This window comes from Podarcis filfolensis (assembly GCF_964270895.1).
Source record: "Podarcis filfolensis genome assembly, chromosome: 9".
Lineage (NCBI taxonomy): Eukaryota > Metazoa > Chordata > Lepidosauria > Squamata > Lacertidae > Podarcis > Podarcis filfolensis.
The window spans coordinates 33,101,254-33,127,536 of record NC_139610.1 but is presented as its reverse complement, the minus strand read 5'-3'; the positions used below and the strand labels follow the sequence as shown (position 1 = coordinate 33,127,536).

General features: G+C 42.6%; 1 protein-coding gene across 1 annotated transcript in view; it reads right to left on the bottom strand.

Moving 5' to 3' along the window:
• AADAT (aminoadipate aminotransferase) overlaps positions 1-26,283 on the bottom strand; it is a 78,127-nt gene that overhangs the window by 5,604 nt on the left and 46,240 nt on the right. The window contains exons 25-28 of the mRNA XM_083572161.1: positions 25,809-25,870; positions 24,011-24,075; positions 22,740-22,846; positions 21,302-21,403 (exon numbers count right to left, since the gene is read on the bottom strand). Of these exons, the coding sequence (XP_083428287.1) occupies positions 21,302-21,403; positions 22,740-22,846; positions 24,011-24,075; positions 25,809-25,870 (336 nt within the window). The remainder of the gene's footprint in view (positions 1-21,301; positions 21,404-22,739; positions 22,847-24,010; positions 24,076-25,808; positions 25,871-26,283) is intronic.

Here is a 26,283-nt window from a genome sequence, read left to right as displayed (position 1 = left end):
CAATCTTTGAAGCCCCTAGGGCTCAAGTGTCTCTCCAGATATTGTTGACCTCCAACTTCCATCAGCCCCAGACAACATAGCCAATGGTCAGACATGATGAGAGCTGCTGTCCGGAAACATTACTGGGGGGCTAGGATTCAGAAGCATGAAAAATTCCCACATCTGCAGTCCCCAGAGTTTTATATAACATCTGCATCAGTGCTAAGGCTGAAATAAAAAAGAAAGAGAAGAAAAGAAAATAGTAAAGTTCTTCCATAAAGAAACATACTTTTTCTGTATGAAAATGGTTTAGTGGATTTTTTGTGTTGAAATTTATCTGCATGCCTTTTAAACAATATTGCTCTGCTGGTAAAAATCTGGTAAACAGAAACGACACTCTGCAGCTGAGGTGAAGATTTTTTTTTTAATAAATACTTTTTGATGAAGGTCTTTTTTTTTTTTAAAAAAAGTTCACTTAGTTCCTTGCTTGGTTGATTTCATCTATTCTTTAGAGGAGTTCTGAGGGGCTTGTGAATACGACAGCTGCATAAATCATCTGGATTTATTTAGAAGCCCTGTTTATTTATGAGGGCGGGCAAGTCACTCTCTGTAGCTTGGTACACAAAGCTATTATTCCAGAAACAGCTGTATCTCTTTATTAGATATTTGTTTAACTCATTACAAGAATACCCCAGGCAATGACTTTGAGTACAGCTGCTTCTTCAAAGCTGCAGTGCATGTGGAATATATGCACGTTAACACCACATATGTATCAGGCAGTTAAATCCCTCTTATTGTTAAGAATGAAGGAGAGAAATGCAAAATCAGGACTCTTGGGCTAATTCCCCACATCTTCTGCCTGCAACCTCCCTGCCACACCACTTGCCTCTCCCCCCCCCATTTAACTGTTTCCAGTGTTTAATTTCCCAAAAAAGATTTGCTAGGGCTCAGGGCTCTGTTTACGGAAGCCATGCTCTGATCTGGAAGCCATTGCGCCTAATCCCTGTTTGCAGACACTCAGTGGTTAGAGAAATACAATCTGCACCTGCTAGGGAACTCTTTCATCTATTCCTATTTCATATGCTTCCTATGGTTCAGCAATGCGCAGGCAACAACACCCTTCTGTTTTCCAGTGCGCGTAATGAATCAGCCATTAGTCAGAGACAGGAATAAGGAGCAAATCTAATTTTGTGTGCTTATCCTCCATGCTTCCTTTCCTAAAAGAGAAGCAAGAAGCAAGATCCAAACATGGAAAGTGGTACATTTTATTGAGTTCCAGGTGTCCAAAAGGGCTTGACTTGTTACAGGACAATAGTGCATTGCTACTAGGAAAAGATGGGATGCTGGTGGTGCTGTGGGTTAAACCACAGAGCCTAGGATTTGCCATTCAGAAGGTCGGCGGTTCGAATCCCTGCGATGGGGTGAGCTCCCATTGCTCAGTCCCTGCTCCTGCCAACCTAGCAGTTCAAAAGCACGTCAAAGTGCAAATAGATAAATAGGTACCACTCTGGCGGGAAGGTAAACGGCGTTTCTGTGCGCTGCTCTGGATCGCCAGAAGTGGCTTAGTCATGCTGGCCACATGACCCGGAAGCTGTACGCCGGCTCCCTTGGCCAATAAAGTGAGATGAGTGCCGCAACCCCAGAGTCGGCCACGACTGGACCTAATGGTCAGGGGTCCCTTTACCTTACTAGGAAGAGAAAGACAAAGCTATATCCCTTTATCTATATGAGGTGTCTAGAGACTTTGGTAGATCTCATAAGATTTGCTAGAGCCATATCAAAATCAGTGTTGGAATAAGGCAAGCAGTATATTCTGGTGAGCTGCTGGACCAGGCCTTCCTCTAGAACAGGAGCAGGGCAACGTTTTCAGTCCAGCGTCCAAATCCTTTTCAAGACAACCTTCCAGGTGACCATATGAAAGTGGTGCACAGGGCCAGATGCAAAAGTGGGAGGAGCAAGACATATGAATTTTACCTTTGTATGGTGAGTTAGTTTCTTCACACTTACACTTCCCTCTCTCCAGTCAAACAAGAAGCATGGTCAGAGTGCAAGGACACACTACAGACAGGCAAAAACACATAAGAAGAAGGTGCAACGCAGCTCTGGTGATTGGTGTGGCCTGAGAGAGTCCTCATATACAGAGTGTATTCTAGGGGAAACCCTATAGTTTGCGATGTGAAATACAGAAAGAGAAAGACTCTCTCTCTTGAGAATGAATCCCAAAGTTCCTTACCTCCTGCATAGGCAAGAAGAATCAACAGGGCATGGCAACAAAAAAAGGCAGCAAGAGGGAGAAGAACCGTAAAAATCAGGGATATTGAGGTTTCACGGTTCCTTGATAAGATTTATAGGCCCTGTTGGCCTCTGGTCTCCAGAGCGTATGGAGGAACCAACACAAGATTCCAGGACGGCGAACAGTGCCTAGAGAGTATTTGTCATTCCTGCATTATTATTATACATACTTGCTATTAACTCATGTCTGGCTATAGATACCTAAACTTAAGGAGCTTAAACGAAGGGAACAAACAAAGAACTAAAGGACACCAATCCATCCAATTTTTCAAAACAGCCATGGGGTTGGAGGAGACCTGCTTGTGTAACAAGGTGTTTGGGCTCAGAAGTACTATCAACAGTCCCAGCTTAGTGATAATTTGCAATGGGTTTTACCCTGAGGCCATCTCTCCAAGCCGTCTGCCACTACTTCCCTTTCTCAAAAGCTTACCAGGGAGCAACAACAGTGGGAGCAACTTTGTGGCAGGGCTCCTGTTAAGACGTTGGTGCAGCTGCAGAGGTATCCCCAAATGCGAGGAATTATAGGGCAGTATTCAACTGAATAATTGTGTGAGCGGAACGACTTCCACAACAGGACCCTGACCCCATGGCAATCCCAAATCTGATCCAGAGTGTTGGGGGATCTGCCAGAACAGAATTAGGGGGTCTGGGGGGGGGAGAATGGAAGAAGTCCAATTGGGCAGACAGAAGTTCCACTTGCACAAGGAGCTTAATAATAATAATAATAAGAAGAAGAAGAAGAAGAAGAAGAGGAAGAAGAATTGTACCCCACTCATCTGACTGGCTTGCCCCAGCCACTTAGTGCTACTTTGAATACAACTCATAGTAAATATAGTCCTCAGAGCATCTGTTGTATTTAGTAGAATAATGGGAGCTACATTTCCAGTGGTTTGTGTTGCAAGCATTCAAAACAGCATCCTATACTGTTTCTTATATTGAGATGGGCACTGCTGTAGCAGAGCTGAAGGCCTAACCAAGGACTCAGTGAGAGACCTCTCTGTCCTGCTACCCAGGTTGGGGTGGGAAAGGAAAAGGCAAATACTGCAACAGAAACTGAACCCAAGGGTTCAGCAAGGTCATCCCAAATTACAGGTTTGGGTGCTATCACTATTTCAAACTAAGGTGCAAGCGTATTTCTGACTTGGGCCTACAGGTCAAACATCCTTAATCAAACATTTATAATCCTCCTGGTTGTTAGGTGGAGACTGTTCTTAAGGAACTTGCACACATTCTCAAAAAAAGCGATTAACTCCTTTTACAAGACCACAAAGTGTTACTATTGACAATAGTGTTACATTTCCTCAAGCTTTTTTTTTTAATTCACTGAACAGTTTGTAGTTCTCATAAAAGGTAATGTTTCAACAAAAGGCTCTGATACTCACAAAGGAGAGAGAACAAATCTGCACAATACCGCCCCACTTCCGAAGACCCATTCGTAGGCAGTGAAATTGGAGGGGTGTGTTCAGGGATTTGTTTGGGGATGGGAAAAAATTCTATGAATTTTTAGTTTCCTGGGAGCAGAAGCTCTATACCCCACTTCTTATATAGCTTTAGGTGTCATGCAAAACAATTCCTTTATAACCTGGCTTTTGGCCTTTAACTATCTGTGGGCTATTAGAAGTGGGTAGAATGTTTTTGTCTTTGTCCATGGAGTTTTCTTGGCAGGGATACTGGAGTGGCTTGCCGGTTCCTGCTCCAGGTGGATGACGTTTGGTCAAAACTCTCCACTAGAGTGAAGCTGAGGCTCCAATACTTCGGCCACCACATGAGAAGAGAAGATTCCCTGGAAAAGTCCCTGATGTTGGGAAAGATGGAGGGCACAAGGAGAAGGGGACGACAGAGGACGAGATGGTTGGACAGTGTTCTCGAGGCTACCAGCATGAGTTTGACCAAGCTGCGGGAGGCGGTGGAAGACAGGGGTGCCTGGCGTGCTCTGGTCCATGGGGTCACAAAGAGTCGGACACAACTAAATGACTAAACAACAACAGAATGTTTTTAATGGTTTCAATGTACCTGTGTGGGTTTTGTTTTTGGCTTGTTTGTTTGCAAGTTGCTTTTGGTTGCCTTGGGCAAGCTAAAGCAACAAACAAATTTAATCAATAATAGTAATAATTCAGTGTTGCTGTTGTAGCAGCAGCAGCAGCTCTCTGGCCAATTACCATGTATACCCATAATGCTCAGTGGAATGACATTATGTCAGAAGGATAGGCTAATCTGTTAATTTCGGTACCAATCAGTTTCTCAGTTTCTCGTTTTAAGTTCAGTTCACCACATCACTTTGCATTTTTAAAGAACTTGAAAATTCATCAATATTTTAGTGTGAATTTATCTGAACATGTTTATATGCATTTTTTTATACTATATACACACTTTTGGAAATCAATTTCCTAACAGAGATATATTTTGTGTGTTGTTTTCACTAACATATGCACACATTATCCTAGTATGTGTATTTTTGTACACATTACTTGCACTGCAAAATTCGGAAGTGTGAATTTTGAAGGCGGCTGTGTTTTGCTTCACATGTGGTTTTGAAAGTGCAAATTAGGTAGCTGTGCCTTTAAACGCACACTCAGCTGAATTTCTTCCCAATCCTTAGTCAGTGTCGCTCCAAGTGAGGCTTCATGGAGGAACATGGCAAGCCCACTCTATGTTCACAGAATTGCAGCATCTGTTGATCTGCAGTCTTCAAAATCTCCCTAAATTTCTTTCCATTCCCTACCTACACATACTTCTCCATACACAAATCTTCAAAAGAAAGGTTCTGAGATGGAACCTTCAACTCAGCTCTAATATCTAGGGCTTAAGAGCGTAGACCTATTTCTGTATGTTGCATGTATTATTATTTTTTTAATTATCATTATTATTTATTTGATATATATCCTGTCCTTCCTCCCACAGGACCCCAGGGGCACATGTAACTACCAGGTGTTAATGAATGGTCTTTCCTCATTCCAATATCATAAGACAGATACAAGGAGACTGATTACCAGTTTTGTGATTAGGACCAGTTTCTGAAACATCAGAAGCAGTTCATAAGCAGTTATTAAATCTAATCTGAGCAAGTTAATACTTGCAACTTTAGAATAATTGTTTTAAGTCAATAATTAGCATGACAAAACTAATATATTTACTAGTTTTGAGGCTGCAGTAGGAATGAAGGCAGATTTGGAGCTCTAGGAAAACAATGGACTTTGCAAAAGTACTCAGGAATCCTCATATAGTTTGCGGGGAATGAAGTCTTAGGGTGTATTTACACCTGTAGTAGTAATGCTGTTTGAAGTGACCTTATAGCTGGAGATGGCCCAGAGCCTGAAGCTTCCAGGAAGGCCTCTAACAGGATTGAAGGCAGCAACGCTGTCATATTATTTGTCCCCCACCCACAAGCAACAAGAATTCATCGACTTGCTAACCATGAATTTGTAAGCTCTAGCTAGCTAAAACAGGATTGGCCAATAGCTGTTGATAGACCTGTTCTGTATTTTTTTAAACACAAAGCAGAGTCATTTTCAACCAAAAGCGTTTCTCATGTGTTTGCTCTTTGCCAAAGGAAACGGCAACAATACTTTTCTATTTGTTGGAGCAAACACATTCCGAATACATACATGAAGAACACCCCTAACACTTTAGTGTAAGGATGCAAAGTGGGTCATTCACTTTTCATTGAGGTGAAAGAACCCCAAATTAATTAAACTGCAGGATTTTAACACTCCCCTATATTTGAACACAGGCCTATGCATAATGCTTTCTTTTGAGTTATAAGATGAAAAGTTTTCACATTCTCATCTGCACTTCATTTTGTTTCTAGTTTTATCCACCCAATATAAAGCTCTCAAGCTCTTCCTTGCAAACTAGGCCTATGAATGCTTATCTAAAATGATTTTATTATTTAACACGGGCAAAGACAGTACATTCTCTTTTACTGAAGTGCCAAGGCATCTGGGAGAAACCCAGAACTTTTGGACAATAAAGCTGTTGTATACGGACATACTTTATCCAGTCCCCAAACATTGGTTATTACATTGTAAACAAAACACTTCTCAGCACTTCTCAGCTCTTTTCCAACAAGGTATTTATAGTGAAGTGGCTACAATGGCTTTTTTATGAGCACAGTTTAATCGGGGCTAAATCTGAACAAAATCACAGCCTTTGCTAATATTTTATGAAAACCAAGGGACTGCAGGGACGGACTGAGGTTTATGTGGATCCTTACAATAAGAGATCTACAGTGTGGGTCTACCACATCCTTGGCAAGAAACTTGCTTCACTTCTATAATCCTTTTTTTAAAAAAGTTTTTTTAATTGTTATTTCATGTTATAACGTGTATAAAACAGAGATAACAATTATAACAACAGACAACAATTAAAAGATGAAAAACAAAACAATGAGTTAAAATAATGAAGTCCAAGTAAAGACTATCTAATTTATCAGGTATCAAATAGTTCCAGAATTGTCTGGTTTGTGACAAGGCTTGTCTTGAAAATTAAGGCTCCACTGCATATGCCATCAAGGAATGCCAAATCATATAAAAAGGGTCTGGAGGTTCTAGTCCATGTCAAAATCTCAAATTATGTGTGATTTTCTCCATTATAGCTATACTCCTGAGTGAGCAATACCAAGCATCCAGTGTAAGATTTGGGGCTGTTTTCCACTGAGTTGCAATGCCAAGATCATATATAATTCTTTTGATTTCTATAATCCTTGATTTGCTACCCCCAGTGGTATTGTTGCCATTGTTTAAGAAATACACCGTATCTCAGGCTCAGCAGGATGGGCCTTGAAATATCCATGGGCTGTAAGCAACTCTCTGACTTTGGAAAGATGTTGGCGTAGGTCATAAACCAGGTCTACAGTTGCTGAAGAAGAGTAATGGCCTGTGTCGGCTACTTTACCTTGTCAGGTCCACTTCCTATGTGATTATTATGTGGGGAGCGGGAAAGATTAATAGCTGTGGCTTCCCAGTGAGGATGGTAGGTGTGTACTAATGTTCTGGAAGCAGCTATGAATGCAAGCCCTAGAACTCATTTCTTACCACTTGGCAGAGTGAGGCAGCTGCTTCAGGTGGCAAATGTTAAGGAATGGGGAGCAGTGGCAAGGTGTTCAAGGACAGAGCTGTGTGTGTCACACAGCCTGCCTTGCACCCCCTAAACTAGCTTGCTGCTTTCAAGTAGGTGGAGGATGTGCTGTGTTGAAGTCAGAGTCCATTGCCAGTCAGGCTAGCTTTTGCATGTGGATTGGACACTGAGAGCAAAATGTCCCATGCCCAAGGCATGAACCACACGAACCCTTCTCCCCTCTTTTTCCTGGGTGCAACCTGTAATTTTCCCTGCTGCTCTCATAAACCATGGCGACTCTGTGCTGCTTCATAACTGCCATCAGCTCCAGCTTCTCAGATGCAATTTCTTCTTCACAGATCTCTGTATGATTTTGTTCTTATGATAGATGCTCGCAATAACTCTTTAGTGCTTTTCCAAGCTCTGTGGGATAGGTAGATTGGGAGCTACTTGCTTTTTCAATCTATTGAGCATCTATGGCCTACAGTGTGGATTTAAGGGCTACATTGTGCATTGGGATTATAATGTTTCTCTGTTCCTGCTCACATTTTGCTTGTGGACTACTATTCGGGCTCAGCAGCAAGATATATATTAAATTTCCTCCAGTGTTTATCAGATGAAAATAGATACATGTAACACCAACAAAGTAAAGTGAGAGAATGGCTCATATATGAGACAGTAGATCAGTTGCGTGGGAAAGCTGCTTCCATGGTGATCCAGTGACTGGTGCAGCCTGTTAAGGAAACTTTCAAGTTATAAGTCCAATGTACACATTACTGCTACCTAGAAAAAATTGGAGAGGACATTGCTGGTGTGGTAGATTACCATGTACCCCACCTTTGCTTAAATACTGTATAAAAATGTTGACTGGGGATGATGGGACTTGGCGTCCAACCACTTCCACAAAGCCTCAGGTTTGCCATCCCTGATGTAGATGGGGTGATGCAGGAACAACCTTAAAGAAGGCAGCAATCACACTGGTCCAGCTCCCACGTTTACGGGAGCTAAAAGCACGCTGGCAGCCTCTGTGTTCAGTAATAGGAAAGAACATATACCAAGTTAGACCAGCGGTCCATCTAGCTTAGAACTGTCTGCAATATCTGAAAGGCATTCTCCAGGGTTTCAGGCAGGTACCGTATTTTTTGCTCTATAAGACTCACTTTTTCCCTCCTAAAAAGTAAGGGAAATTGTGTGTGCGTCTTATGGAGCGAATGCAGGCTGCGCAGCTATCCCAGAAGCCAGAACAGCAAGAGGGATCATTGCTTTTGCTGCTTTCGCTGCGATCCCTCTTGTTGTTCGGGCTTCTGAGATTCAGAATATTTTTTTTCTTGTTTTCCTCCTCCAAAAACTAGGTGCGTCTGGTGCGTCTTATAGAGCGAAAAATACGGTATTTTGCCCAGCCCTACCTGGAGATGCCAAGAATGGAACCTGAGACCTTCTGCTGGAAAAACAAGCAAGCAAGCACCCACCCACCCACCACTGAGCTAAAGCTTCATTCTCAGCTCCCCTAAGTTGAGAGAGAGATAACAAGAAATGTCTGTTTCCTTACATTAATGGAGAGCTCTGGCTGGCCACTATTGGAATCAGAGTACAGGCCTTGATAAACTTTCTCTAATCTAACAAAGGCAGCTGCTTCAATCTCACTGATAAAAAAAATTATGTTGCACTGATCTACATCAAAAACGAGAACTCATATCAACCAAGTAGATATTGTACCTCTGAGACAAAGAGAGGACATGACCTTGAAAAAGGGAAAGACTTGTGCTTCTGGAATTGCAGCATTGGACAAGTTATCTTTTTTTTGGGGGGGGGGGTCTGAAAAGGTTGCATTTCATTCTCTGAAAGATCCAACGATATTATTGGAACTTTAGAAATGTATAGTGTCACAAGTGAAGTTTATATATTACAAATGAAATAGGAATGAGTTGGATGCTCTTGTCTGCTTTGTTTCACACGATTTCCCTTCATTGCAGGGTTTGTACTGCTGAAGTGGATAATGTCAGGTTGCTGTGAAAAGCATGAAACTGCATGGCTGCTCCTTTAGGCCATTTACAGTATCCAGATAAGCATCTTGTGGAACTATTCTAATAAGAAACACTTTTAATTAAAAGTGCTGAAAGATAGCAGACAGTTCAAATTAAATTCAAGGACTTTTGCAAAATCCCAATTTGAAAAGGTTATTTGCTTGCATTTACTGCTTCAGAGAAATGGATGAGAAATTAAACACCAAGTTCAAATTATCAAGTTTGGGCTGGGTGAAGGTTAAGGGACCCTTAGTGTGTTTCTTAGTTAAGTTTATGGCAACATTAGTATAAACCCTCTTTTGGATATTGGGCCACCCACAGCCCACAGAAAACATCCCTAGTCTCTAGCAAGCAGGGATCAAACTAGGCATGTACTGCATTGGGCAACGAGGCAAAAGGAACAAAAGGAACTTCAAAACACAAAGTGCAACATTGCTTTAGCCATGACATCATACCCAACTCCAAGAGTTACCTGATGGGTTTGTTTCCATCTCTCTCTTTTGCAACGCTTTCATTGCATTGTTATTCCACCGAACACTCTCAGGCAGGCATGAAACGAACTCGCTTCCCAACCCCTAAGTCGCATACTCACAGATTGCCATCAAAAGCACTCACTCCAGGCCTTTGAGCTGTACTTGGCCATTTCAGTATTTACTAAATAACCCTCCCTGAACATTTCTCTTTTCCTGGTTGTGCATGCACTATACTTTTAAAGCACACTGAAAACACATCCCCCCTTCAGAGAATTCTGGGCACTGTAGTTCACCCCTCAGAGAGTTACAATTCCAAGCAACCCATAGCAAACTAGAGTGCAAGGAATTTTGGCATTCCTTTACACAGCCTGAGACTAAAGAAATATTCCAAATTCATTGGTGTCAACTCTGATAGACCCACTTCCCAGAAACAAGTGCTCGAAAGGCAACACAATATCATCCTTATGTCTAGTTTGTTCAAGGACCCAGTTCCTAGGAAAAGTTCAGGTAGGTGAATGGGATTTGAGGTTCTCTCACTCACAAATATATCCACCAACGGTATCAAATCCAAGGCAATCTCTAGACTGCTAATGCTGTTTACTTTGGATGCTGGGAGCCCCAACTTTAAAAACCCTTAATTCCTTAAAAGAAAGGGATTGTGACTTAAGCCTGCTGGGCCTTTTTGGGCCTGGAAGTCCTCCTTCTTCACGCAAAATTCTGCATATGCACAGATGCACTCTCTTAAAAAGTTTCATTTTCTTTTTGTTTTACTCCCATATGACTTAGACCAAATGAATCTTGCTACCAAACAGAGGCACACATCCTCCTCTCCTTTCCCCTTCCTATCCCGTTGCCTCTTACAGAACCACCCTACACACGTCTACTCAGAAGTAAGTCCCACTGAGCTCGGATTCGTTTTCTCCCAGCCAGGTAGGCGGCTGCCTTAGCATGGAGATCGCCTGGAGCGCTTTCGCCCGAAGAAAGGCGGTAAGATCAATGTGACACATTAAATAGCTCCCTGCTCTGGCACCGCAGAAGCCCTGCCCGAGTCTCACGTCGACTTTCCACGGTTTCATCACCACCATCAAAACCTGTTTCGGGCGCCACACTCCTACAAGTTGCAACAAACAGAGCGACCAGAGCAGTCATTCTCCTGAAAACATCCTCTCTCTCTCTCTCTCTCTCTCTCTCTCTCTCTCTCTCTCCCCAACCACCCCCACCTCACTTCGCTAGTAAGCGTCAGCGTAGTTGGAAAGGCGAACTCTCCCCACTTTTCTTTCTCGCTCTCTTTTTACCTGCAAATCACCGTCCCGACGTTACTCGCCGCCACTGCGCCCGGCGATACGGCAAAGGGAATGGGATACAGGAGTGCTCGCAGCGGCGGCTTCCTTCCTGCAGTCCCGGCTTCTGGACCGCAGTCGTCCTTACGAGCTCCGCCGCTGCGCCTCGAGCAGCTTGACGGGCGACGCGTTCGATTTTGGAACGCCGGCGTGTCCACGAAGGTTCCACCGTGGAACGTCGGGACGCTGCAGCATTCCACGCGCGCGCGCCCTGCGCGCCTCCCCCGAAAGCCGCAGCGCCGTCGCCGGCTCCCTCGCGCAGTGAAAGCGGCAGCCCCAGAACTCCCCGGCTTCGGCGTGCATAAGTAGGTCAGAGCGCCACTGAGCATGCTCAAGGTCGAGCCAAGCTGCTGTGAAAATGCGACTATCCTCCTCCTCCCTCCTCTCCGTAGCCGACGAAGGTCGCTTGCAGAACCTAGAGGGGGCACCGGGGTGGGGGTGGGGGGCGGGAGAGGCTTAGCCACTAGGGAACACTCCCCTTCTCCTGTAGGTAACCTTGGGACGGGGGGTGCAGGAAGATGGCAGATCTCCGCCCAGCAACGTGCAATGACAAGGGATAACGCTGCACAATTAGTATCTGGACCGTAGGGATCCCTTGCAGAAGCTTTGAAAAGGGATGGTTGTTGTTTGGTTACTATTCAGCAGACTGCCTTTAAATATAACTGCCTATTTGTTGCCGCGGTTTTTTTTCCTCTACTGGGGTAAAGACTGCTGCCTTCACAGCACACAGATGTCTGTGTCTGTTTTAAATGACTGGTACCCAATAGGAATCAATTGAGTCTTTCTGAAGAGCTACTGGGATTTATTTGGATTTCCTGGGATTCTGTCCAAATATATATATATATTTGCAACAAATTGGGAATTCCCTCAATTACCCAAAGAAGGAAAAAAGACTTTTAAAAAGCACCTGCTGTATAGTAGTAAATTACCTTTGTGCCATGCTGGTAATTTAACTGCTAATTAATATATTCTAAATGCCTGCCTGGAGGCCTTCATCTCTGTCTTCTGAAATTGCGTAGATACTAAACAGGAGTGGCCACTGCCACCCTTAGTCTTTGCTGTGGTGATCGAGGTTCTGGCTAAAATGATAAGGGGAGTCAAAGTCAAGAAGGCGGAAGAGAAACCAAACCTCTTTGCAGACGATACGTTACTGATGTTGCAAGACCCTTCCTCCTCCATCTGCAAGCAATCTTAGAACAGTTCTGCCTGGTAGTTGGACTTGAAATCAATTGTGCCAAGTCTGTTATATTACCTGTAAATGTGCCACCCAATGAAAAAGCTCCCCTTTTTTGCTGAATCAGGTTTCACTCCATTCTTCACCAGCTTTAGATACTTGGGGGTTGTGATAAGGAGGTGGGTGGATGTGCAACTTCTGCCAAGTGTGGAATAGAAACTCTGGAGTTTTAAAGGAGCTTCAAAGCTGGAGCCACCTTAATTTTAATGGCTCAGGGAAATTGCTGCTGTCAGAATGCCAATCCTTCTGAAGTTTCTATACCTCTTCCAGGTTCTGGTGTCAACCCTCGTAGTGAATATTAGGAAATGGCAATTGTTATGTACTGAGTTGAATAGGATCCAAAAAGCAGCTGCCTGGTTGGTCCTAGAACAATAGGCTCCAGAATGCAGCAGTCTGATTGGTCCACAGGAGCCACCCAATCCAGCTCCAGGTGGAAGTGAATCTGCGACCTGATTGGCCTACAGGAGAATCCCGGAATTAGCCAATCACGTGGGGCCCATTGTGTAAATAATGTATATAAAGCAGACATTCTGGGGGAACTTCCATTCCTCCTCACCACTATGAGCTGAATAAAAAGCATGAAATCTACTCTCGACTCCGAGTATATTTCAGCAATGTTTATTGAAAGATTTTGCTACCAGAGTGAAATGAAGCAGCTCATCCCCATCATTAAAGTGTACACCTCTTGTGTGTGGGTGGTTACATAGGGATCTACACTTATCTCTAAACTTTGGATATAGAGGGAATGATAGATACATCCTCTCCAAGCATTGTTGGACTACAATTCCCATCATCGCTGACCATTGGCTAGACTGCCTGGGGTTCATGGGAATTGGAGTATGATCTCAAATTAGGAGGGCACCATCTTGCTTACAATTGCAGTAACCATTCAGAAGGCATGAGTGCATTATTTTGCCATTTGGATGGAGAATGAGTTATATCAGAAGCAAACAAACAAAGTCTATGGAAATGAATTATATAAATAAGTAGCAGGAGAAATCATCGTCATTTTAACAGTATAATTAGCTTTATTTCCCCCCCCCCATTTCTTAAATTTGTTTTTGTTGCCTCTTAGTGGTCTGATGTTCACCAGCCAAGTAAACTTCATTAAAAAATATTCACAGATAAATTGCTTTTCAATAGGATTGCATTCCATTCATTGCAGGACCAGCATAATATGAATTATAGAACCTCAATGAAAACAACTTCTTCTTGTCTGTAATGCATGTAGAAGAACAGGATGCAAAATCTGACAATGATCTACACAAGAGCTAGAGAGTGAGGTGCAGGGCATGATATTTAACCTTCAAAAGATTCAGGATTTGGGTCATGAGGGAAAACAGCCAAATTATTCATGAGTGTGACAAAGAGATGAAATGTATAGACTTACACATGTCAAAAGAATACTGGAAGAAAATATTCCCTCTAGCCTTTGATATCAGCATTATGTACTGTTTAACAAAACCAAACCAAAAGAATCCTGGAAAGAGAAATCTGCCTATCATTTATTTATTTAAAATATTCATCCCTTACCTTTCAACTAAAATTCTCCATGGGGCTACTTTCTAAAATTCTCTTTTATACCAACCATCATATAAAACTAGCAGAGTGTTCCGCTCCTTGAGTTTTGCCTGCTGGGCTGGATAGGAAAATTCATAAACCAGCTTCTGCTGGTAGAGTACAATGCTGATCTAGTGAGAGAGAAGCCATGCCGTCTTAGCAATACCCTTGTACAAATAAGGAGGAACAAGAGTAGAATGGAAATATGGCAGGACACAAGTGGAGGTTAATCAGAATCCTGCTTTCACTCTATGTCCACAATCCCTTTATGGTATGATTCTAAAACAGGTGGCCAATGAAAACATCCCCATTAGAATGCAATGGAAAGCCACTTCTCATTGGCTGTCCTTTCAACTGCAACAGAGATTGTGATTCTGACTAACTGGAGCTAATCTGGGCACAACCCTAGGAGTACAAAAGTCTCAGAACACAGCTCATGGGTACAACATGTGGCAAGGCCAAAGCTGGGTCCAGGTGTGACCCCCCCACAGCTAAATGTCACCTAGTAGACTCACCCTTGTGCACCCCCTGTGGTGGACTTGCTGTTAGTAGATCTATGCCACAGCAATCTGCAGCCAGAGTCTGTAAGCCTCATGTGACTTCTGGCAGCAGTGACCCTCAAGGACAAGGACACATACTCTAAGTATGGATTTTGCAGGAAGGGTGTCCTTCCTAGCAATCTCCAGTGTAGGTACCGTCATTAAGTCACTAGATGATTAAGTCACTCGATGGCACTGAACTTAGTTGCATGTGAATGGAGTCAAGAGTTTCCTGTGTAGGTTCCATACTTTTTGGAGTCAGCCAGCCATTTTCTTGTTAAGCTTTGAGGCTGAAGTGTCCTCTGAACCAGTGTTCTTCAACCCTGGGTCCCCATCATCTCCAGTCATCTTAGCCAATGATCAGGGATTATTCGATATGTAGTCCCAACAACATCTGGGGACTCAAGGTTGAAGAACATTGCTCCAAACCTTCCATCACATCTCCCACCATGCACTGATGAAGGTGACAGAGTACCCACTCGACCGCTTGGATTGGAAGAACAGGCACTACTACAGGTGCCAAGTTATACCTGTTGCACATTTGTAAAAACTCAATTGTTTACTGTGGCGGCACCTGCACTTTGGAACTCCCTCCCTGACCAAGCAGGAGCTATCACTGTACTCTTTTTGGTATCGGCTAAAGGCTACCCAGATGCTTAGAAAGTTGAGATAATGTTAACCTGTATTTAACTTGTGTTTTCAGTATTTTTTGGGTGGTTTTAAGCAGTGCTTTTTTCTGGGGGGACACAGGGGGACGCATATCCCATAACATTTTGTGAATCTATGTTTGGCCTCATTGAGGGGCAGTATTTCAATATGAGTAGGAAAATGAGAGTACCCGTAAACATTTTTTTAAAGAAAAAAGCGCTGGTTTTAAGTATGAATGTATTTTTTTTCTTGGCATTATTGTTTTATCTTTCTGTAAACTGCTTTGAGGTGTACTTTTTACAATCAAGCAGTGCATAAATTTTATTAACATTTATAAACGTACACGCCTCCATATGTAGACATCCAGGAGATTATCATTGGAAGTGGGAGAAGCTAGGCTGCTGCATCAGCCATGGCTCCATGCAGAAATCTCTCCTGTATCTGGATTTCTGTCTTAACAGAAATAGGATTATTAAAAATTGATGCCACAGGTAACTTTCAGAGAATGTGCTGTTCCTCCCTCTTCAGTAATAATACTACCTTTCTTCTAAGGCAGCTGTGGTTTAAATGAAAGAATAAAAATTGCTGTTGGTTGCACATCAATAGGCATTCCAAGGTGCACATGGCACTAAGTGACTGCTCTGTTCTCAGTGCTACTCAATTCAGTGGCTGGGAGAGAGATGCAAGCTGCACACATTATATAGGCAGTAGACCACAGAGTAAGGAAAAGGGGTTGGGTCAATGCTTTCCAAAAACATTTTTTTTAAAAAAATTCCAATCATGAAATGGAGAGTCCCAGGAAACCAGTGGACATGAGTTCAGATTTTGCTTTCTCTGTTGTGTCTGTATGTTTTCTACCCTGCACTGAATATCAACCACGGGAAGCACATGAGCACACCAGCACTGCCCACTCCCCTGGTTTCCAGAAGCTGCTATTTGGAAGCATGACTGCCTCCAGCTGTGGAGGCAAAACATAGCCACCATGGCTAGTAACTCCAATTCAAATTAAGGGCCCTGGGGCTGCTTTTAGAAAAAGAGAATCACACTGGCAGATCTATTCACAGATCTTCCATGTAATGTCTTGTTAGGCACAGAACAATTCATGCACTACCTGCACATGTGAATCAGCTCTGTATGTGTTGACAAATGAAATAAACATTTATTTTAAAAATCTGATGAGTTTTATTGCCGACATTCCCAATATGTTTTGAGGAAAGGTCTTTCCTATCTAAATAGTCCATCTCCTCCCTTCCTCCCCAAAGCATCCACAGTCAAATATTTCATTCTGAAGGTTAGAATGCAGTACTGTATTGTATCAGTTTTGGTTTTGGTTTTGGCTGGGGGAGCAGTGTTCTTAATATTTAAGGTTTTACATTGCAGAGGAATCATGGTAGTTATATATTCTTATATGCACCACCTCAAAAATAAATTTTTAATAACTTCAATGTGTTTTTAAGGGGATATCATACTGGTAGCTATTAGTTTTATGGAGTTACTTGACCCTGTACTTTTCAATCATAGATAATATTTCATGAAGTTCGGGTGCCACCTGGTGGGAGTTTGATGTAACTGGGAATAGTGGGGTTTTTTATTTTATTTTAAAAACTATACTGTATATAAAACCTTTACCAGGGATTTCCTCTCTAAACTCTTGAAGGGACTGGGTGTGCTCCCCTTTTTGGCTTTGGTAAAAAAAAATCCATAGAGCTAAAAGGAAATGGCAGGGAATTTATCTCAGCACTGTACTTCAAGCTGGTCTCTTGTTTCTCCTATAGGCGCAGCAGTCTTGAATCCAAAACAGAAAGCTGCCATGCTCTCTGACTCTTTTCTACAGTGTATAAGCAGGCAGCCTCCCTTGTGCTCTGACCTGCCCCCCTTGCGGGTCCTGGTTTCTTAACAGTGCTCTGTGCGAAGGCCAAAGTTCAGAGCCCCCACCTCTCACCTTCTATTCTGCTCAATTCACCATGTTATAGTTGCAGCGCCCTGAGGCACCCCCTAGGCTCAGCGCCCTGTGTGGTGGAACCGTTTACACCGCCCTAAATCCACCTCTGCTCCCCCTTGTCACCACTAACAGACTCAAATGATTTCCCCCTTGCCCACATCAGGAAAAACTGCAATCCTAAAAACTAACACTGGCCTTTTGCCTTATTAACTAAAACCAGGGCTCAGGGAGGGGCTTCTCCAACGTGACTGTCTGGCACTGAATCTTCCAATGGCCCAACTGCCCACCTTTTGTTTGGTTAACAGCTCAGCCATCACCAGGCTCCATTCTCATAGGCTGGCTTGGCTTGCTATTTTCAACAATAGTGGTTTGGCACAATTTAGCTCCTCAAACCTTGATTAATTCCAATTTTTATTGGGCCCAGGAATTTAGGGGGTTTGCACCCCACAATCTCATAACAATAATTTTGACAGGGTTAAAGGGAACCTTTACCCTATGACCCAATGAATCCCTCCCAGCCACTCTGTTGGGTCCTCAGGAGACTCCCTGTGCCATGTTCCTCACCAATCTCACACTGCACTCAGGTGGTTTTTCCTGGTTGGAACGGTGTTGAAGCTGCTTGCTTAACTGGATTGAGAGATGGGTGGGTGGGGGACTAGAAATCTCTGGCTTCTGCACAGCTGAAATGGAACCCATGATATAAAGAGTGACAATCATTGGTCCACTTCTTGCTATGCCTTTGGCCCTGCTCCACACTGGCATACAAGCCCTGGAAGGTTTTCTACGAGGAAATGCATTTTCCTTGCGCTGGAAAATGTTCCCAACACCAGTTTACAACATGATCTTCTGTCTGTGATCCTTTCAACTGGCAATGCCAAGGATTAAGCCTGGTATCTTGCATCCAGTATGTAGGATACTACCTCATACCCAGCCAGGGCCCTGGTCCATCAACATGGTGCCCATAGGTTCCATGGTGCTCAAAAAGTCCTGTCAAGTTCCCAGCCAAGTTCTCCATCCTCCTCACATACCCTGGGTGGAAGTCTAATCTTGAGGAAGCTATCTCCGTCTCTTTAGTAGTTGTACACGTCTGCAAAGGCATCCACCTTCTGTGCTGACCACAGGAGAAAAGCCATGAGAGTTATCAGAGGACACTAATATTGGACAAAAAGGAGAGGAAGAGACAAAAACAGGGGACTAGGATCTGTAGCTTGTTACGGGTGCTAAGAGTTACTAGGCAACCCCTATCCCCCCCCCCCGAGCTACAATCTGCAGAGTTCCCCATGAAGAGGGATTGGTGGTTAAATGACCTTGGGAATTGTGGTGTCATGCATAGAATCTAGTGGCTATTATGTTTAGGAGAGAGACCACTAGAGGGAGTCAACGCAAAGGTTTATAATTTTTCAAGGGATGCTAGACTGCCCAGGTTTGCAGTAAAAATAAATTTCTCCAATGACTATGTAAGCTTGTGCATGTTGCTTTGGATAATCCAAATTTTAGCTCTCCTTTTCCCTGGCTGGAAGAAGGCAAAGCTGGCTCCAGGTTAGTCAGGTACAGCAGCAAAAAGGCAGGGCTGGCAATCACTGCCATTGGCAATTGCCTTTTAAATTCCCTTACAGTGCCCCTGGAGCAAATCTATGTCAGGGACCAAGAGGAGACACTTGGGCCTGCTCCAGCTCTGGGCTGCTGCTGGTTTTCCTTTGCTCTGTGCTGAGAGAACCACCAGGCTTGTGGGAGCTGTAGCTAACATTTTGTATAGGTTCAGCAATGAGTCCTTCTGGGTCACTGGCATCTGCCCCATGGTGACAAGCCCTGGTGCTGAGTCTGGAAATAGATAATTCTGCTATTTTAAGATGTGGGTTTTGTTATGTTATTGAGAATACATTAAGCAGCTTTGGAATAATGCTCTAAAAAGGAGCTTGAAATTCTACCTTAAGTAACCACCAAATAATATTTACCTGTAATAAATTATAGGCCACAGTAATGCTTGCTTGCTTGCTTTTAACAAAAGCAAAAAATACGTAATATTTAAAATAATGAAACGCTGCTGTATAATCAATGATTTATTTAACAGCTCATGCTGTGAAATTAGAGGCACAGTTTTGAATATTAGCCAGTGAAGATTTTGGTAAAAGCTAGTTCACCGTAAGTATCAAGCAGTTTCTTCCTTTATAAGTTCAGCCAGTATCTGGAAACCCTAAAAAAAAAAAAAGATCAAGAACATGCTTTCCAAAATGCTCATAGTTCATCTTGACAAAACTCAGTATTATTTAACTAATATTCCTGTAGTTAAACAAAGCCCATTCATTTGAAGGAATCCAAAGATGGGCTTTATTGAATAGTGTGAGCAACTAATTTATATAATAGTGTGAGCACTTCAAATGCAGCAGAGTAATGGAAGCAAAGCTGTGGAGATTTTGTTGCATACCTAATTTATTTCTTCTAATTAAACAAATAAAAGACATAACAAACATGTATGAGAGAAACAGCTCTCTCATACTGCCATCTTGTCTCTAGACAGATCAAAGAAGGAAAAAAACACATTACTAGGGATGGAAGTCTGGAAGAGTAGCTTCTGCCCCCTCCTTTCTCTCAGACAGAAAGTAAAACAAACATGATTTGGTGATCCTTGCAATGGGAGGGATGAAAATGCTGACACTACCAGTATAGATCCTGATCTGCCCATTCCTGTCCTGCGGCCAGCTCAGTTTTGAGAAAGGAAGTGTTGAACAGCCCCACCACACATACAGGCACACACCCTTGAAAGCAGAAAAGTGTCCCATCACGGGAGCATGTGATGACAGCCAGTAGTCAAGACAGGGAATTTTTCGCCTGCCCTACCTTCTTCATCCAACAAGCAAGAACAGGAAGGTGAATGTGCTTTACCTCAGGATGAGAACTGAAATTGCGGGCCAGCAGGAGGCCCCATTAGCTAAAGTGGTACCTCAGGTTAAGAACAGTTTCAGGTTAAGAACGGACCTCCGGAACGAATTAAGTTCTTATCCAGAGGTACCACTGTTTTGGTTTAGTGGCATTAGCACAATGCATTGTAGTTAAAACTTGTCTATTCACTGCTGTGTTGTGTGTGTGCCTTTCTTGTATCTTCTTGGCTTGAGTCTTTCTGTTTCAGCAGCACATGTAAAATACTGGCAGTATATGGAACCGGAAGGACACTTTAAGCATAACCATAAAGTGTAAAAATGATCACTAGGTGGTAAAGTCTACTGGGAGTTCAAAGAGAGGGTAAAATATATGCCTCTTCTTTGCAAGTTTTCAGTTTTTTATTGTAATTTAAAATTCTTAAGATGAGACTGACTGAGAGTATTGGAAAACCCACAATTATTTTAATACGGAAAGAGAAAGTCAATGTTTTTGCAACGATCCAGATTTATTCTTCGTTTTTGTCAAATGCACCTTGTTCCCTTATTCCTTTTTATTCACAACATAAAAAAAGAAAACAATTTGCACTTAAACTGGAATATTCAAGCCAATGGGTTTGGTAAATTTTCTAATGTTTCCAATGGGGCTTATTTACTTGCACTAATGATTTTCAATAAAAACTGTTTCAGTTGTTTCTTCTGACAGAAAGAGAATGTCAAATCGAATGCAAAAAAACCCCATTCCCTTCCCCGGAACCAAGATGCAACAATTTGGCTGTAGTCCTATACGTAATTAACATACACACACTGAACTCAAGAGGAGTTTCGTCTCTGTAGACGTTTACTGGCAGTGGCCATTACAGTTACGCAGCAACTCAAATCCCCGATCTGCACTGTTGCCGGGGATTTCTCTCTGCTGCAGGGCAAACCACCGCAGAAGCCCCTGCTGTGCTCACTGAATCCTGCTGGCAGTAGCTAACAACCTAAATCCCTAAATGGGAGTTTTGTAGGCAAGGGCAGAGCAGGGCCATAGTTGAATCTACTGGGTCCACAGCAGGTCCATTTCCTTCAGAAGGGCCCAGCTCAGGCCCCTTTGCTGCACCAGCCTGAGAGTTGGCACAGCAAAAATGGACAATTCAACTGTTTCTCCCACCCACAAGGTTGTGGATCCAGCAATTAATCTACCGCTCCATGCCTTCTGCTTCACTTAGGATGGTGCAGTCCCATACATGTCTACTCAGGAGGAAGTTCTATTGAGTTCAATGGGATTTAGAATCATAGAATTTTGCTTCTCATATAATTTCTTTTTTTGGACAACAAGAGAGTAGATTGCACTTACCCGGTCCATTTCATCTGGAGTAGCGAAAGAGTAGGAAACTCTGATATGAGGGGATGGTTCTGAGGGATCAATCATATAAGGTTTCCCAGGAAGTAAAGACACCTAAAAATGTTGGTTATTTTTTACTACTTGTTCATTACTTTGATTGCTTGTGCGTATGTAGATGCTACTAATTTATCATGCATGAATATACTGTTTGTAGATCTGTTATTGTCCACATGTTATCTCTGCATGTTTGCGTAGTGAAGTAAATGGAAGGGAGGAGTTATAGAATGGAAATTCAACATATTTCCATCAACGAAAGCATATACTTTAGCCCAACGAACAATCTTTCCCTGTGTCCTATTGCACTAGCCTGTACTGGCTTCCGCTAGCAGAACAGGGTAGTTTAATCCGTCCCCTAAATTTTAGTTATCTCAGATAGGAGTAAGAAATAGACCTTTCCATACATATTAAACTAGAGAAAAACTGCTGAAACAAGTTCATTTCTGGCCTGCTTATTATAGTACACTTTATTCTTGTGGATGATGTGGGCTCATAGAAAGCAATCATATTACTTATGTAATATGATTTATGCTGTAAAAAAACATAGGAAATTAAATTCAAAAGGATAAATCAATGGTAGTTCTATGGAGCTCCACCTTACTGAACTGGATTACTTGGCATGCATTTATATTTTTCAGGAGTATTTCATTTTCAGTTGCAGAATTTCTACAAGAAGTTCTTTCATTTGCATTTTCCTCCGAAACGGCTTTTTGTTGCTAACACAACAATGAGGCTATAACAATAGAACTGGTAGAAGCTGAGCGCCACAGAAATTTATGGACTGCATTATTGGGTCAGAAGCAGGGATGCATGAATTTCAGCCCCCCCCCTTATTTTTCCAGCCTTAAGATCAATTTTACACATTTCCACACCATTATACAAGTTGTCTTGAGAATTCATCAACATTTTGCTGTGTATTTCTCCCAGTATATACATTTTTGTATGCAATTTGCCAAATAATATACATAATTGGATGTTATTTTAACTAATATATGCATTTTTATGCACACTTTCCCCTAATGTGCCCATTTTTCTACACATCACAGTTGTATTGCAAAATTCAGAAAAATGAAAAATTCAAAGGATACAAATGAGCCTTATCTAATTATGTTTGACTCAGAGTTGGTCTACTGAAAGTGATGTAAATAAATTAATCATGTCCATTAATCTTAATGTGTCTACTTTGAGTAGGATTAAGATTTCTTCGGGAAGTGCAAATCAGGTTTGCAGTAAAATGCAAACTAAAGCAGAATTTCTTTCTCATCCTTATTCAGACATGACAGCCCTGTGACATCAGCCCATTGACTTGTGGCACTTCACCCACCAACTCCACATCATGAAATATTTCAGCCTTTCCCATTACCACAGCAGTAGAGTAATCGATTTTTCCTACCCCTTTCTCCAGCGCTTTTTCCATGACCATCTGGAATGTATCTGAAACCCCCTTAATTTTAATCCACAAAAATAGTCCAGCATTAGGAGCATGCCACTCTGCTAAACCTAGAGGAGAAAGCACAACAACGAAGTGAAAGCATCCTAACGAGCTTATCAAGCGTTTGTGTTTTTAAAATATTCAGTGCTTACGACAAACACATTGGTGTAGAAGAACACTTCAGCCTTCTTCACCAGGGCCTCAGCCAAACAGTTTCTCATGTCAGAGGCAAGATTTTCTACCACACTCAGCCAACTAATAGCTATCATAGTCTTGTATATGTATTAGCTTCATGCTTACACGTGGGTCAAGTAAACAAGCATTAGAACTGGAGTTTAAAGTTGCCATTTACCATCACACTGTTTTTCTGCTTGACCCAATAGCAAAGCAATGTCTCTTTTTCTGATGATATGAGACACATCCAGATGCTACTATGGTGGTGTTATAATCTGATGAGAGTAAGTAGAAGGCACAAAATGAAGGCCATGTCATTTGCTAATCACACATCCAGGAAGTACCATTCCATAGTTCTGGTTGGCTAATTTAGCTATAAGGATCTCCTCTAGCGAGTTCTTTTTACTTTCCTGCCTTCCAGACATACCTGCTTTTACTCTGGAAAACAAGCGATACTGGCTGCAAAGACTATGTTAGAACTGTCACCAGTTCTTGACAGATGTATGGTTGCACCAAGAACAACCTAAGATACCTAACATGATCTAGAGCTCTTAGTCTCATGAAGTGGAGGCCAAGAAATGTGCTCTACAGGCTAGTCTAAATGTTTCATTTCTAAAGCAGATACTGCTTAAAATAATCTCTCTGTGTTGCATTTTCCACAGTAACTCAGAGTGCAGCACCGAATGGACTTTTCTCAGCGGGCACAGTTTCCATGCACTCATTCTTGACCATGGCTGGCGCCGCCAACACGAACACTCTACATGATGTGGACAAATAACTTGATAAGCCATGCTGTGCACACCAGTGGCGCATGGAGGAGACACACTCCATTCTGTTTGGAGTTCTTTTGAATGGCAGATGCTCATTTCAAGGGGCAACTGTTTGACAAGTAGTAATGGCAACCCTAACCCATCCATTTTCTCACTCCTACCATGTTAAAATCATCTTAGCCTTTGTGTTTCTTTTTTAAACCTGTACAGAATCTTTTGTTTGTTTGTTTGTTTTTAAATCCGGGCGCATTGTTACATCTAATTGCCCATGGGAGTGAGTTCACTGACCTGTCAGCCATTTGTCTGCTGCAGCAAGCATCGCGTCGCGCTGTTTTTTGTAGAACTCTGCCACTCTGAAAACAAACAATCAATGCTTGCATTCTTAGCGAAGAAAAGTGGGGGTCATGTGTCAGCCATAGCACTTCCATTAAATTGTTCTAGACAAGTCACATTCAGAACTAATATAACTTGAACAGCAATACTAGGCACTCAATCTCTGTACTGTGGATGGAGACTATGGGCAGTTGCTTAGGTCACACAATAGCTGGCAACAATTTACTGCAGAAGAAATGGCTAGCACTGTTTCTTCTACTACCCCTTTCATGGATTAAGCAAAAAAATGCATTGTGGCCCACGATCTCAGGTGTGACCAAGAAGACAGCATATATTTGGGTGAGAATTTAATGATTGCATCCTTCCTAGTTAGTATGATTTCTTCAGAATGCATTTTGATTATAAGTTTGAGTGAAAAATAAGCTCCCCAAATTCTCCATCCTATTTGGGTGGGAAAATGGACAGAGTGGGTTTCTTTGTATATTCTCCTACAGAACCCTAGGCTGTCCACCTCTTCCACGATGTAGCAGCAGTAAAGTTAATGGGAAACCTCTACCGGCCAAGCACCATAACAGAATAAATGAATGAATGACATCAAGAGAAATAGGAAAGGTAAGTAGGACACATGTCAAGGGGAAGATGGTACTGTATTTTTGGCTCTATAAGACACACTTTCCCCTCCAAAAAAGTAAGGGGAAATGTGTGTGTGTGTCTTATGGAGCGAATGCAGGCTCCATGGCTTCAGCGAAAGCAACGGGAAGCCTCCGGAGGGCAGCGGGAGATCCCGCTGTGCTCCGGAGACTTCCTGTTGCTCTCCTGGCTTCGCTGGACAGGCGCTGCACAGCTTTCCCTCTCTGCGCAGTGCCCCTTCAGCGAAGCAGGAGGAAAAATGGAAGGGGCTCCGTTTCTCTTGCCGCTTCGCTGAAGGGGCGCTGCGCAGAGAGGGAGAGATTTCCCCCCCTTGTTCTCCCCCTCTAAAATTAGGTGCGTCTTATGGTCGGTTGCGTCTTATAGAGCGAAACATACAGTAAGTGTGAGAGGTCCAATGGTTGTAGAAGAACCCTATCCCTAAAAAGGCATGCCCAGTGCCAGATCCTTTACTCTTTTGGCGTCATACAAAGACCTGTACATCTACTCAGGTATTTTAATCTTTTATCTGGCTTTACTGGCAAATGCTCACTGTTTCCTGCTTTCATGCAGTTGTTCTTTGGAGTCGTTTTATTGTAATTTGATAGCTTTATCGCTCTTCATTGTAAGCCACCTGAAGATCAATTATCTCAAAATAGAACGAAGAGACGGTAGGACCATGGCGCGAGCTTTCACAGGCAAAGGTGCTTTTTTCTGATCTGGTGCTATGAGATACTGTGGTCAACTGTTAACTGTATCCATTAACTATAGCCTGAGCCCGGTTTTTGCTGGGGAGGGCGGGATACAAATAAAAAAAAGTTTTATTATTATTATTATTATTATTACTACTATGGAATTGATGAAAGTGACACTTACAGCCTATGGACTGTGAACATGTTAGAAACATAAGGAGCTGCCTTATACTGAGTCAGACCACTGGTCCTACTAGCTCAGGACTGCTTGCACTGACTGGCAGCAGCTCTCCAGGGTTTCAAGCAGGGAGTCTCTCCCAACCCTACCTGGAGATGCCGGGGATTGTGCCTGAGACCTTCTGCATGCAAAGCTGATGCTCCACCACTGAGCTATAGCCCTTCCCCAAATGCTAGCATTTTCATAATCCCCTTACCGGTCTGCATTATCCAGAAAACCCTTTTGTCCCCACTTCTTAAGAAGTTCCATTACGATGACCTGCAAGAAAGCACCCAATGTGATGTCACAATCTAAATAAAATATGCAAGATTTGTGTATTCACCGTTAGTTCCCAGGATTCCTTGGAGGGGAACCATGACTGGGGGTGCTTCGACTTTTAGCTGAATTCTATATACCGTATTTTTTGCTCTATAAGACTCACTTTTTCCCTCCTAAAAAGTAAGGAGAAATGTGTGTGCGTCTTATGGAGTGAATGCAGGCTGCGCAGCTATCCCAGAAGCCAGAACAGCAAGAGGGATTGCTGCTTTCACTGCACAGTGATCCCTCTTGCTGTTCTGGCTTCTGAGATTCAGAATATTTTTTTTCTTGTTTTCCTCCTTCAAAAATTAGGTGCACCTTGTGGTCTGGTGCATTTTATAGAGTGAAAAATACGTATGTTTATTTAGGATTAA